This window comes from Microtus ochrogaster, unplaced genomic scaffold (genome assembly GCF_000317375.1).
Source record: "Microtus ochrogaster isolate Prairie Vole_2 unplaced genomic scaffold, MicOch1.0 UNK24, whole genome shotgun sequence".
NCBI classification, from domain to species: Eukaryota; Metazoa; Chordata; class Mammalia; order Rodentia; family Cricetidae; genus Microtus; species Microtus ochrogaster.
The window spans coordinates 3,840,997-3,856,882 of record NW_004949122.1 but is presented as its reverse complement, the minus strand read 5'-3'; the positions used below and the strand labels follow the sequence as shown (position 1 = coordinate 3,856,882).

Sequence of the window (15,886 nt, the reverse complement as noted above, 5' to 3'; positions counted from 1 at the left end):
AGAGCTAGTTCCAGGACAGGCTCCAAAGCCACAGAGAAACCCTGTCTCGAAAAACAAAACAAAACAAAACAAAAGTATGCACCACTATGTCCAGATAAAGATTATTTATTTATTTATTTATTAAATGTATATGGGCGTTTTATCTACGTATATGTGTCTGCAAACCAGGAGACATTAGAGCCCACAGGACTAGGCAGTTGTGAGCCGCTACGTGGGTGCTACAAATTGAACCCAGGACCTCGGAAGAGCAGTCAGTACTCAACCATTGAGTCACCTCTCCAGTGACAACTAGCAATGCTTTTAACTAGAACAATGCATTCTAAGTTCCTCAAAAGTTTTTAAGAATCAGCTGATGGTACACTCCTCTAATCTCAACACTGCAGAGGCAGAGGCAGGCGGGTCTCTGAGTTTGCGGCCTGCCTGGTCAACAAAGTGACACCTTACTTTAAAAAAAATTTTTTTTTAAGAACCTCAGTAAGCAGTGTGAACACAATCTCTGTGTAATAGTGTTTATCTTTCTCAAGCATATCTTTGTACCAGTAACTCCTCCTTACATGAACTGGTTTCAAATCCTTAAAAACCTTGATGATAGAACCTGGAAGCATCGATCTCACATGGCCAAACCGCCATGCTTCACTGGCCAGAATACATGTAAGGAAGCTACTGCATCACCTTACCTCAACACTAGGACTTGAATCAAGGTTACCAAGGATTTCTGCACTTACAGAACCACAGCAGCTCTTACTAAATTTTTTCTTCATGTCAGCCATTCCCAGGCTGATTCTTGCCTCTTTTGCTTCCAACATCAGCTTTCCTTCATCTCAGTCACTAAGCAAATGCCCAATAGAATGAACAAAGTATTGCTGCTGCTTCTGATTCCTGAGTGAACTGCTTCATCTCATCTGTTCTCATGTTCTCACTTCTTCAAAGCCAATGTCTCCCTGAGGACTTCCCCTGACTCCCGTGACACACATAAGACCATTTATTCTTATGCCAAGACTGTAAGACTTCTTTCTAGAGTTTGAAGGTACTTTCCAGGATCATGTAAGTCTTGCCCAACTGTCTCTTTTACCCAAACAGGAATTAAAAACAGTTCAGTTAAATACTAGGCTACAGGGATAGTACACAGTTTATTTGGGAGTAGAATTAAGTTATTATAAATACAAATAAATGCTATTCTTCCCATTAAAGATTTATATTTTGTACTTCATCTGTTCATGTACATAAGATAAATCATGGCTTATAATAGATCTATTTAAGATGATAAACACTCTAAATTTTGTTTTCAAAGTATTCTGGCTACCAAACAAAGAACACGTAATGCTTTTTCTCTATTTTTCAGGTACGTTTGGAAATTAGGTGAATGAATAACCTGTCTCTACTCTGACAAGGTGCTAGCAAAATAAACATGAATGTTACAGGGATTCAGGAAAGGAATATTTTGTCTACAAAACTAAAATCTTAGCCTTTGGACTACAGATACTGTTAAGATTAACTGTTAAACTCCTAAAACCCAGTATGGAGAACAACTCTGCCACTCAATTTATAAGCTGATATATTGAATCACTGTTCAATAATAGATGCTTTATATACATGTGCATGTATGTCATCTTTTAACACCATTTCTGGCTTATTAATAATTATCACTTTGACCATTATCTAAATTTAAAGCCTACTATATTTTTAATAAGCAATGATTAACATCTACCTCCCTAATTCTGTGAGACTTAATATTTCATACAAATTAAAAATTATTTTATTATAATATCTGCTTATTTATTTTGGTGTGTGTGCATGTATGTGCACACGAATATGCTGCGGTCAGAGAACAACTTGCAGGAATCAGCTCTTTCCTTCCACCACGTAGGTTCTAGGGGTTGAATCTTAGCTGTCAAGCTTAATGGCAAATACTGAGCAATCTTACCAGCCCATCAAGCTGATTTTTATATAGTTTGCATTAGATTCTCCATTAAAAATGTGTTCATAAATTAATGAATAAAGAGTTGAAGGGAAGCTTCAGGTGGTAATACACTTGCCTCACAAGCGTAAGAACCTCAGCTGGATCTCCAAAACCCGTGTTTAAAAAAAAAAAAAAGCCAAGTATGGTAACTCAACAATCTTATGATCCTGTGGTGAACTGGGCTAGCTGGCCAGTCAATGTAGCTTAATTAGTGCGCCCCAGACCAATGAGAGAACTTGTCTCCCTGAGAGAGGTGGATGAGGTTCCTGAGGATAGCATCTCCTATAATCCTTTGGCCTCTACACACATGTACCCACGGGTTTAGACACACACAACGTTCAAAAGAAAATTAGCTTTAAAACCAGAACTTCAAAGAACTAAAAATGCATTTGCTCTCTAAATCGCAACTAGGAGTTAGAAGAGATATCCCAGAAGAAATCACTCAAGCTCAAGACTAACCAAGGAAACAAAGGACCTACGTCTTACAATGACCACATTCTTTCCCAGCAAAGTGCTTACTCCTTTGTTTTACCCTCTCCCTTGGAATCTCTCATTGGGTTACTCTTTGTTTCCTTAGACTTTTTGTATATAAGGGACTTCTAGAATATTTCTCTCTTCATTTTTGTATAGACAGTGAATATTCAAAGAGATTCAATCAAGCACACGATTATCATACACATGCCACCAGCAGAGACTAAATTAGCATAACATTTTACTTCTAAATCAGTAATTGTAGTTTACTAGAGCTCTTATTAAACATCTTGACATTACTCTAAAGCTTAAGTAAAATCTAGTTTAAAAACAAAAAAACAGAATTTTTACTTTAAAGGTAAAGAGTAAAAATTTGTTCACAACTGATTTACTTTACTTCAAACATCTGGGCTAGGTTCTAGAGTTACTGAATTACAACTATCTACATCACATTTAAAGTCATGTATAACCTCTCCTTATTTATTGCATTCACGTTGAAACACTTTAATTAGCAGATCAAACTAACAGCACTGAAAATACTACATTATTTGCCTTATAGTACATAGACAGCATAAAGTACCAGCTTACAGAAACACACCAAGTTCTCGCCATATAGTTTCCCTCTTAATTCACAAAAGGTAATTAAAAAAAAATTCAAAACCTGTAACAAGAAAACTATGGACTTAATTAACAGAACTACTTACTGAAAAAACCTTTAAAGATGTTTAACCAATCCATTTTGAATAAAAATTCTGTGTTCTCTTTTCAGAGTTTGTTGACACAGCTCCGGGATAATTTCAGTGACTTCCTGGTCTGCTCTGTAACCCTGAAACTTCCCACACCCAATCCATGTGACCTGGCCCACACCCAAGCAATAGAAACGTTTTCAAAACCAAGGCTTCTTTTTTTTCCAATACTGTTTCTCCTTAAAGCAAAAAAAATAACCCGTGTTGTAACTCATGGTGGCAGCAAAAATGCTGAGTTATAATTCACTCGTTTTCAAAGAAAATATTCAAGCTAGTACATTCCTAATAGTTAAAAATGTATATACACATTCTTCCTTTCCTACAACTCCTCCTTTTCCTTAATTTCCAACCCATGTCTCTACTAGCACAGCCACTGTGAAAGATTCATTTAAATTACATGGAATTTAAGGTACCAAAATAGGGTACAGATACTCTGGGGAAAGGGGGCTGGATATTTGATACAAAACCTAGATTCACATTATTTTGATCAAAGATCATTAATTGAATGCAGTATTTCAAACTCTAGGGAGTGCAGAAAAGTGTACTCCAGGGAGTACAGTTATCCATAACTGTAGAGGTTCCCAAAACTAAGAGACAAGAAGTTAACTGGTCAAACGCCATGTTGAGTGCAGATATTAAAATTTCTGAGTACATCAGCAATATCTTTGTGTAGGAGCTGAAAGTCCAGTACTTCATTAAAAGTTGCTTGAACTGTACTACATGTTAATTTATGCAGCTTACAACAGTTAAAAATATAAACATTTACTCTATATTGTCAATAATTATTAAAATACCAGAATATAAATTGTGCATTAAGAATTTTAAGCACTATATAATATTTAATCAGTAGTGCTACATTTAATCCTAAACTGTCTGCAAGAAAACATTTCCCCTTTTTACAAACAAGTAAAGAACGATTTAGCAATAGCATGTCTCCTTGAACACCAAAATTAAATCTCTGTCCCTCCCAATTCCTTCCTGTCCATTAAGGAAAGTTAAATTAAGAAAGAGGAGGAGGTCAGTCTTCACCCTACATACTTCCTTCCGTTAGTTTAACCAAGGCAAGGGTAAAGTAGGTTTCCCTATCCTAATAGAGGTCAGGAAAAATTTAAAACTAAAGATACATAATTAGAGAAAGAAAGGTGATGATAACAAAATAGCAAAGTGACCATTCCTACAGACGCAAATAGACAGCGATAACCCACTGGCCTAAAACTCTTTTCAGATAGAAAAAAAAGACCTGCTTTTCAAAGTGAGCTTCACTATATGCCAATACGTTCAACTATTCACTAATGTGCCATGTAAAATAAATTACCAGCATGCCCAAGGAAACAAGTCTGCATCTCTCATACTTTCCCTGTCTCAACTGAGCCAAATTTTCTGTAAATAGAAAATCCATTAGGTATTCACTACTCAAGGAGCTGTTGCAAGAAAGTCAAAGTTAGTTCTGCTCATCAGAACCATTTGAATGTGGGCCTAGATTTATAGATGTTGCGAACATGATCTTCTCTAGTCTCTTAAACATATTAGGTTCTCAACTTACATGCTTAGTAACGTGACAGTTCTGCCCTTTTCCAGCCAACTAACTCTGCACACTGCTGTAAAGACGGTTCAAAGAACTCAGCTCCAGGACCCATCTAAAAGGAAAGCTGGTGTTTCCCTTCAATACAAAACAACTTACCTAAGGTGTCCTTCAGGTTTTTAACAATAGATGCTTTTCGAGCACTATTTTTCCTCTCCACATAGTTAGAAGGGACAAAACCTGTTTTATTCATGGAATTTCGAACTCGCCACCAGGATTTAGAATCATCCAGAAGCCATAATCTCTCATTTTTCTTGATATCCAGCTCTTGTTCTTGCTGTGCCACATAATCAAATTTGGCCACCACCACTTCTTCAGCCATCTTTCTGCAGTTTCAGCACTGTAACACAGAAAATGGTTTGTAGTAATTGTCTACATGCTTTTCCAAAAAGACATGCTTAAACATTTAAGAGGCCAGATATTATGAATCATGCCTATAATCCAATCAGTCAAAAGGCTGAGGCAAGAAGACCTTTACAAGTTTGAGGCCAGCTTTGGCTACATACGGAGTTTGAAGCTAGACTGAGCATAAAACCAATACACAAAACAGGAGACGGGCTGAGACTGTATGTAGTCCAGGAACAGAGTATATGCCTAGATATTCAAGGCTCAGAGTTAAAGTTCTAACATCATAAAAAGAAAAAAATCTAAGAACATCAAAGAGTTAAAAGTGATAAATGAAAAACACATAACAGGGAAACTAATGCTAACTTTTAAAAAGCATGGTTTCTATTTAGTGTTATATAAACTAGCTTAACGTTTAAAACCACCGTGAGCAATGAAAATCACTTGTATGTACTCAATAACATTGATGCTTTCTAAACAACTTTTCTTTCCCATATAGTTAGAAAGCACAAAATTGAAATATATTGGTATGACCATAGAATAAAATAACAAATTCATTATTATAAAGGATAATCTTTAACATATTTATCTCAATAATAAAACAATCAGACAAACATAATCAAGGTCAGAGAATAACTGACAATGTATTAATAAGTGCAGTATAATAAGCATATACAAAGTAAACCTTCTAAAGAGAATATAAAAAGAAAATATAAAAATTGTCAATACTGTGCTCAAAAAAAAAAAGCTTAGCCTGTAACTTCAGCCTTTGAAGGCTGAGGTAGAAGCATTAAAACTTTTTGCTACAGATCTCAAAAAGGTCTTTCTCACACCTTTTATGTTGCTCTTCAAACTGAGAGCCAAGTATGTGTATGATACATGTGCACGAAAAATAGAGTATTATGAGCTGGAGCAATGGCTCAGTGATAAAAAGCACTTCCTGTCTTTCCAGAGGACCCAGATTTGATTCTGAGTACCCATCTTCAGGCAGCTAACAACCCCTTTTAACTGCGTATGACATATACAGACACACACACACACACACACACACACACACACACACACACACACACACACAAATAAGAAATTAAAAATTGTCACGTGATGCAAAATTAAGTTACAATAAAGAGGAGGAGATAGATGGCTCACAACATCAAGATTTGAGTTTGATACTCGAGAACCTGTAAAAGCCAGATGTAGCAGCACACAACTGAGTTGGGAGGTAGAGACAAGTCTCAGGAGGTAGCCCTGAACTTGCTACCAGCCCATCTGGCTAAACCAGAGAACTCTAGGTTCAATGAGAAACTTTTTTCAAAAATGAGTAGAGAGCTAGTAAGGAAGCTATCTGGGTGTCAACCTCTGGCATACAGACAGACACATCCACATATGGGATAACAACCAGCTTTCTGAAACACTGAAAACTAGAAGCAGAAATATTTCTCAAGGAAATCTTGTCCTCCCTTATGCTCCTGTCACCCCACAACTAATTCACATTTGCTCAATGGAATTTATTTTGCTATTTGACAACGGTTCTGAAATTTTTTCTAGGAAAGCATTTAAAATTAGTAATTAAAATTTTGGAAAAATAATTATTTGTATACTTACAAACTGTATACCCCAGAATTTAAAGTCTCCTTCTTGGAGAGTACTGTGATCTAGCCATGCAACTTGGGAGGCTGACTTTAGCGTCAAGTAACTGGGTTAACTAAAGTTCCATCAGGATATCAGAATCACACAGGCAAGCCTGATGAGATGTGAACAACTGTGGCCATTTTATCAGCAGGAGGGTGAAAATGACACAAAGTAGAAAGACACTTGCTTGGGAAACAGAGCCAGAACTGATAATATATGGCACAAGCCGCTCTCTGAACCTCCAGGTCCTTGAGATAAAATGGGAAGATTGTTTACTGTCTCAGACAATCTGGGTCATCCGCTTACTGTTATTTTCAGTGAGAAGGTCACACTACAGGTAAAGTTACCCTACCAGATAATTACAGTACTTAAAAATCCTGAAGTAATTTAAGACAATATACTACTGTAGCAGAAACATACAATTCAATACAATAAACACAGAGATACAGTTAATCTTTAGAAGTCTTTTTTCCCAATGTACAAGTGAGCTCTAGTTTAGGCTTTTAAGAAGTGGAATATTTGAAATTACTTTTGATCTAAATATTGAAGTGATTTCTGCTTATCTTCTTATTCCTTCCTCCCCAAATATTCATTTAAAGGTTTAAAGGCCAATTCAAAAGCAAGAATTTCTAGTGACTTTCTTTGATAAATCTTTCTAAAGCAAATCAATTTAATTTTCACAAAGTAACTTTCTTTAGTACTATTTGTTTATTCTTGGAAGAAACTTTCTCAGTAAGCACATTCGACTTAATTCATGGGAACAGAACCTGTACCAAGAGTATCTAGTTATATACTTCCTTAACAGAAATGGAGGGGTTTAACCAGGCAAGTTAGCTAAGTCACTTTTATTGTATAAAGTATTCAAATAATAAGGATTTTGTATGAAGAGCAGCACTGTAAATCATGTCAGAGTAAGTTATTTAATGAGAAACTGATACCACTGATACCTGTGCCATTAGGAAAAATAGTACCAGATTTCTAACTCAGAGGACTTTTACTTTGAAGGAATTATCCATTTGTTAAGCACAAGTGAAATTCCTAAACACCATGTCAGAAGAGTAGGGTACAAAGTGGGTCATTAAAAGTAGCATTTTAAAGAAGCCAGTCTGAAGGAGACAGGAAACCCCTCTCCTCCCAAGTTTGCATTTAACAAGTCATGTGCAGAACAGGTGTATTCATACAAACTACTCAGTCTGCCAGGCACCAGTGCCATGGTCTAACATCTTCCCCACACTTCTCTGGCTTACTTCCTTGTTGAGAAGTGCTCTTTCTTAATAAACTACCTGTTTCTACAACCATCCAAATGTCCTTGTTCTGGGACTCAAGAACCTAGAAACAGCAGCAGAGCCCTGTAGACTTAATATCCACCAATAGCAATAATACAATAAAACAGAAGAGAAAACTGAAAAATGGAAGCACTAAGGGTGTAGCTCAGTGACTACTTGCCTAGCATGGCCAAGGCCTTGGGTTCAATCTTCAGAACAAACAAACCTGAAAAGAGAAGAGAGAACAGCTAGAGATCTCAGGACCCAAAGAACCATCCAGTGGTAAACTTTGGGTCTTGTCTGTGCTTGAAGGTGAAGACTGGTGAACAGATTCATCATCAGTTACCAACAAGTAACATCAGCCCGTGTTCTACAAACAATCAACCAAAAAAGGGACTACCTGGCAATAAAGAAAAATTTCAGACAATAACTACTTTACCCCAGTCAAACAGCACAGGAAGTAATTCATGGTCTCGTCCATAGCAAAATTGAAGCAGGAAACCTACAATTCCAACCCTCCAGCAACAATTATGGGACATGCTGCAATCTCACGAGAAGAAGCCCAATTAAGGAAGAAGAAACTTGACTTATCAGGCAGGCAAAAAAGACTTAAACAACATGTTCAGCCAAGAGGAAACAATAAATCAACATTTATAGAATTTTCTGCCCCCAAATACCAGAGTACAAATAATTTAACAGGTGTCAGGGAACAAATAGAAAGATAAATCATATAGATGGCAAAAACAAACTCAACAAATTTGAGTGAACTCAATCATACAGTGATTGGTCAACAGAATCAAAGTAGAAGTGTGGCAAAGTACTTTGTCTTTTAAGGGTTCAAAGGTTTAGTTTAGAATATTAAAGTACTACAAGGTTGTTAAGAGTTGAGGCCTAGTAGAAGATAATAATATCAGATGTGCAATCCTTGGACAAGATTAATGCCATTCTAATGGGTTCTCAAAGGAGCTGCAAGTGGACCTGATACATAACTTTCTGTCTTCACACCTTACCTTGTGTTCCTCTCCTACCATACATGCCATGTGCCATATGTGTTACAGCAAATGAGAATACAGAGTAAAAACCAATGGAGCTGCATAAATCTAGAATTTTCTATCAGTTTCTAAAACTAAAGAGTTAATAAGCATCTTTTCTTTATAAACTACCTAAGCTTTAAGCACTTATTTTTAGCAAAAACTCCAACAACAAAAACCACACCAAACTAATACATACAAGTAACAGGAAAGTCTCCATTCATGCAGAACATAAAGAATAATAAAGAATCTGAATAATCCACAGGTCAAAGAGGAAATCTTCAAGAGAATCAGCTGTCATAAATGAAAATTTACTTAGACATGCAGCTAAAATAGGGAAACCCTTATATCAGCACTCTAACGTCCTGTATAAGAAACTGATATAGCAGAAAACAATGAAATTTAAGATAAATATATTTTCTAAAAAATTAAACAAATTGGTATTTGAAAAGAGCAATAGGAGCTGTGTGTGGTGGTGCACTTTTAATCCCAGCACTCAAGAGGCAGAGGCAGGTGGATCTCTGTGAGTTTGAGGCCAACCTGCTTTACATAATGGATTCTAGGACAGTCAGGGAGACAAAGAAAGACCCTGTCTGGGGAAAAAAGGGGGGAAAAAAGAAAGAAGAAAAAAAGGAATGAGAGCTGGAGATGTAGTTCAGTTGGTAGAATGCTCACCTACCACAGAAGATGTCTTGAGGTTCAATCACCAGCATCATATAAAATAAAGAATAGTAGTCCACACCTATAATCCTGGCACTCAAGAAGTAGAGGCAAGAGGCAAGTTCAAGGTCATAATCCAATAAATATGGAGTACAATGACAGCCTGGACTACAAGTCTCTCCTCCAGAAAAAGGAAATGAAAGTGACAAACTCTAGACCAAGGTAGTGGTGCATAGTAAGGATCAGGTAAGAAAGAAAAGGTGAGGGAGGGAAAGAGAGGACAATGAAGAGGAGATATCACAGGGTAAAAAGGATAACAGGGAATACCACAGGTAACTCTATACAAGTAAATTTGATTTCTTAGAGGAATCAAACCAGTTCTTCCCAAACACAAATTACCACAACATACCTAACAAGAGTATTTGAAAAGTCCTATAACTAACAAAATAAATTCATAATTTAAAAGTGCCACCCTCCCCCAAAGAAACTACCAATCAATGAACTTTGGGAATATAAAAATCTCTAGTAAAATACTAATAAAAATAATTAGCAGTACTGACTTAATATTCTAAGATCAAGTGATAGTTATATATTAAACAAGGCTTTATTTGATACTTAAAATTTATCGATATAATCCACATTAATAAGCTTAAAAAAATCATGAACTGGTACCAAAAGGGCACCTAGCGGTAGACGGAAGTTTCTGTCCTGGAGCTATTCAATCCCAAAGAAACACAAAGAAGCTTATAGCAATTATAATAAATTGTTTGGCCTATTAGCTCAGGATTATTATTAACTAGCTCTTACAACTTAAATTAACTCATAATTCTTATCCATGTTTAGCCACACAGCTTGGCACCATTTCATCTTGCTTCCTCTGCATTTGGGTGGCAACTACAGACTGAGCCTTTCCTCTTCCCAGAATTCTCCTAGTCTGGTCATCCTGCCTCTTATTTCCTGCCCGGCTACTGGCCAACTGGCGTTTTATTAAACCAATAAAAATCTTTTCAGGGTACAAAAACGTTATCCCACAGCACCTAGAAAAATTCAATATCCATTCATAAAAGTTCATAGAAAAACAGGAACAGAAGGAAAACCCCTTTGTGATACACAGCATGCACAAAAACCCACAACTAAATTGTAAGGCAATAGCTATTTATCTTCAAACAAAGATCAACAATAGTGAAAGGCTAACCTCTCACCAAACTAAGATGCTCCATTCGGCTCTGGGGGAGGGAGGCAGGAAGGGAGACTAATCTGCAAAAGCCAACCAAAGCTCTACACTAATATGGGATTCCCCTCTGTACAGTGTGAGTATGTTTTATTTACTTGCAAAGAAATTCTAGACACACACACACACACACACACACACACACACACACACACACACAAATGAAGTTTAGCCGCATTTTTTTTTTCAGATGGGCTTCTTTGCTGGAGGTGTGCCCCAGTTCCTTTAAGAGAGGTCTTCCTGATTCGGCGGTAGCAGGAAGGAAGGAAGGAAGGAAGGAAGGAAGGAAGGAAGGAAGGAAGGAAGGAAGGAAGGAAGGAAGGAAGGAAGGAAGGAGGGAGAGAGGGAAAGGAAGGAAGGAAGGAAGGAAGGAAGGAAGGAAGGAAGGAAGGAAGGAAGGAAGGAAGGAAGGAAGGAGAAGGGAAGGAAAAGAAAGGAAAGGAAAGAAAAGGAAAAAGAAGAGAAGAGAAAGAATTCATGGCTTCCTGGTCTGGCTCTTTCAGGAAGCCAAGCACTTGAATGGGGTTTGTGGGCAGCATGCTGCAAGTTATTTGGTGGCAACGTGGGCCAACTGGTTACCAGAGATGAGGTAGTGAGCGTGGCTCCCACCTAGCAGTCTCAGAGGCAGTGAATGGACCCCTGCCATGTTGGACTGGGCAGAACCAAAAGGCAAAGCAGCCTTAGTCCTAGCCATGCCGCTCGCTTTGCACTTTGCACGGATTACAGACATACAATAGGACAGATTCAGATGGAAAAGAGGTTCTACTTTTGTTTTCACAGAAGATGAGAACCTAAGGATTCCTTCCAGACTAATGTGGCTTGATGGACCAAGATTCCCACACACACCCGGCCGAGAGGTCTCTGTGAACTGCCCAAAATACTTCACCGAACAAAAAGCAGCAAGCAGTTTGGAGAAAACTATGCCCAAATTCCCTAAATGATTGTTTATAAATGTTTGTTTACATTTAAAGGGAGATATGATATAGAAATGAATGCTTTGCTTTGGTATGGATCTCGGCCTATTGATATAAATTTTAGGTCAATTTTATTATATGTATATTTCTGCTCTTGATTAAGGTATTGTGTTTGTAGAGTTCATTTAAAATGTAATGTATAAGCTCAATGTCCTTTATTTATGGCTAGAAACCAAATATGAGTGAGTACATCCCATGTTCCTCTTTTTGGGTCTGGCTTACCTCACTCAGGATAGTGTTTTCTATTTCCATCCATTTGCATGCAAAATTCAAGAAGTCCTGTTTTTTACTGCTGAGTAGAACTCTAATATGTATATATTCTATACTTTCTTCATCCATTCTTCCATTGAAGGGCATCTAGGTTGTTTCCAGGTTTTGTCTATTACAAACAATGCTGCTATGAACATAGTAGAGCATATACTTTTGTTGTATGATTAAGGCCTCTCTTGGGTATATTCCCAAGAGTGGTATTGCTGGGTCCAGGGGTAGGTTGATCCTGAATTTCCTGAGAAATCGCCACGAGGGGTGATAGAACATCCCCATTGTCTCAGTTCTATCGGGAACTCACCAAGGCCAGCTGGTGTGGGCCTGAAAAAGCATGGGATAAAACCGGAATTGATGAACATAGTGGACAATGAGGACTACTGAGAACTCAAGAACAATGGCACTGGGTTTTTGATCCTACTGCACGTACTGGCTTTGGGGGAGCCTAGTCAGTTTGGATGCTCAACTTACTAAACCTGGATGGAGGTGGGCGGTCCTTGGACTTCCCACAGATCAGGGAACCCTGAATGGTCTTTGGGCTGACGAGGGAGAGGGACTTGATTGGGGGAGGGGGAGGGAAATGGGAGGCGGCGGCAGGGAAGAGAAAGAAATCTTTAATAAATAAATAAATTTAAAAACAAGAAAGAAAAATAAATAAATAAAATGTAATGTATAATTAAGAAATATAGGTTAAGGGCTGGAGAGATGGCTCAGTGGCTAAGAGCATTGACTGTTCTTCCAGAGGACCTGGGTTTAATTCCCAGGAACCACATGGTGGTTCACAACCATCTGTAATGAGATCTGGCATCCTCTTCTGGCCTGCAGGCATACATGGAGGCAGAATGTTGTATACATAATAAATAAATAAATCTTTAAAAAAAAGAAATATGGGTTAATAGAGAGTCATCTATAATAGTCAAACTTGTAGTCATGTTGGTTAGGTTTTCTAGATGTAGAGAGATATATTTCAGATGGATAGATATTCTTCAGATCTTTCAAAGACTACAGAATATGGCATTTAAAATATTTTATGAACTTAGGACTTTCCATGACAGTGACACACATCTGCTCCTGGCAGCACCAATCTACTTCAAGAGGATGATGGGCTTTGAAGAGGCTCCTCATGAAGTCTGTTAGCCATTTGGGCAAGAAACTACTCTTGCCTGAACCGCTTGACTGGACTTGCAGGACCCACAGAAAAATGACTACTGAACTGCCTAAAAAAAGGTGAGATAGTTCTTCAGGGTTCCTTCTTCATAAAAGAGTCTACCAGACATTCTGCAGGACAAAGAAGAAAGTGACTGACAAACTGCCAATATAGGCAGAACTATCATTGAAATTTCCTGCTTCAAGGAAAAGTCTGCCAGATACTGTGGGACAGTAGCCTGAAGATGGGTTCCAGTAATGTTACTGAAGAACTCTGGGTGACTGTCCAGGCAGTGAGATGTCTCTGTCAATTCTAGAGTTTTAGAAGTTGCTTATAATACACTTCCTGTTTGCTTAGGTAATACTATATCCTTCTGGAGTCTTTGAGGCAGTTGAAGAATAGTTATAGTTTTCCTTAGTTATGATAAAATGGATATAAATTTTGTAACTTGTTTGATACCTGTTTATGTTAAAGTTAAAACTTTCCTTTTTATTTAGACAAAAAAGGAGAGGAGATGTGGTATTCCCCTCTGTATGCTGTGAATATGTTTTACTACCATTGGTTGATAAAGAAGCCGCCCTGGGCCTACGCAAGGCAGAATAGACCTAGGTGGGGGAATGGTGGGAGAATTGTCTGTATTCTGTCAATCATTTTTTAAATAAATGCTGATTGGCCAGGCAGGAAGTATAGGTGGGACAACTGGACAGGAAGTAAAGGTAGGGCAATGAGAACAGGAGAATGCTAGGAAGGAGGAAGCCCATTCCTCCCCAGTTCTCCCAAGACACCAAAGAAGCAGGATATGACCTGCCCTGCTGAAAAAAGTACCGAGCCATGTGGCTGACATAGATAAGAATAATGGGTTAATATAAGTTTTAAGAGCTAATATGAAGCCTGAGCTAATGGGCCAATCAGTTTATAACTTATGTAGACCTTCTGTGTGATTCTTTGGGACCTAACAACTGTGGGAACCAGGCAGGACAGAAACCCTGACAAGCCTGGCCCTCATGTTACAGGGGAAAACTAAACTGAATGCTGGGAAAAAGAAGGTAGAGTCAGAGAGAAGCCACGTAGCCACCAACAGGAGACTCCTCCTCCAGAGCTCACAAGAACCTTGCCAGTAAGCCACAGCCATGTGGCAATACACAGATTAATAGAAATGGGTTAATTAAGATATGAGTTAGCCAGAAATACACTTAAGCTATTGGCCAAGCAGTGTTTTAATTAATACAGTTTTGTGTAACTATTTCAGGTCTGAGTAGCTGGGAATGAACGAGCAGCCTTCAACAACACTACACACTAATAATGAACACCAAAATTAAAAACACAAGTTGGGTGTGGCAGTACACACTTGTAATCCTCAGCTACTCAGGACGCTGAGGCAAGACATTCCAAGCCTGTGGCTTAGACCACTTAGCAAAACCCCATCTGGAAGTGGTAGAGTACTTTCCTAGTATGTGTGAGACGCTGAGTTCATTTTCCAGTAGAGCAATAATGAACAAAAATATTTATGATACCTCAGAAATAAAAAAGAAAAATAAGAGAGAAATCTAATAAAACACAAAGAATTCATATGCTGAAAAGCTGCTGAAGACCTAAATAAAGAGTTCATGGACAAGAAAACTAAACAGCAAAGATGTCAAATTTCCCCCAAACCAGTGAACAGGTTTAAGCAAGTAACAAAATATTAACATATACGGTTAGTGTTCTGCAGTCAACTTGACACAATAGGATCATTTAGGAAGGGACCCTGACTGAGAAAATGCTTCCGGTGAGCAAGCCTGTTAGGCTTTTTGTTTTTGTTTTTAAATGACCGAAGTACGAGGGCTTAGCTCACTCTGGGGAGGTGGTCCTGGATACTGTAAGAAAACAGGCTGTGCAAATCAGAATGACAAACAAGTCAGTAAGCAGCATTCCTCCATGGCCTCTGCTTCTGTTCCTGACTCCATGTTCTTGCCATGAGTTCCTATTCTGACTTCTGTGAGCGACTATGATACGGAAGTGTAAATGAAATAACTCCTCCACTGCTTTTGGTCATGATGTTTTATCATACATAGAAACCCTAAGAGAAAGAATATTATCCTATGCTTATATGGAAAGCCAAAATATCTAGAAGAGCTGAAAGAATTTTTAAAAAGGAATAAAATAGAAAGAATCTTGGTTCCACTGTTCAAGAAGTCTGAGGTAGCTACCATATTCAAGATAATGCAATAATGTAGGTCAGTGGAACCCTGAAATGTGGGCGGAGGGAGTACCTAAACCTAATGTCAAAATACCAGAGCAAATTCTAAAGATTAAGTGGTAGGCAGACTTCACATCAACAGCTGAGATCCATAACTACATAAGAAAAAAAAAATGAAAAAACATGAAGATATTGCTGGGTATGATAGTGTACACCTACAACTTGAGCACTTGGGAGCCTGTTGCAAGTTTGTTGTTAGCCAGGATCCACAGCCTTGAACTCAAAGAGATCTATCTATCTGCCTTTGTCTCCCAAGTGCTGGAATTAGAGATATGCGCCACCACTGCCTGGAGAGAGAGAGAGAGAGAGAGAGAGAGAGAGAGAGAGAGAGAGAGAGAG

At 38.1% G+C, this 15,886-nt stretch overlaps 1 protein-coding gene across 4 annotated transcripts in view; it reads right to left on the bottom strand.

Annotated features, from left to right (window-relative positions):
• Positions 1-15,886, bottom strand: part of Nck1 (NCK adaptor protein 1) — a 53,439-nt gene that overhangs the window by 10,117 nt on the left and 27,436 nt on the right. For 3 of the 4 annotated variants that reach the window (XM_005367802.2, XM_013354019.2, XM_026789607.1), the window contains exon 2: positions 4,859-5,099. In XM_005367802.2, the coding sequence (XP_005367859.1) occupies positions 4,859-5,081 (223 nt within the window). In that variant the 5' untranslated portion in view covers positions 5,082-5,099. Of the gene's footprint in view, positions 1-3,135; positions 3,253-4,858; positions 5,100-15,886 lie in introns of those variants that run through there. The other variant, XM_005367803.2, reaches the window with a different exon arrangement.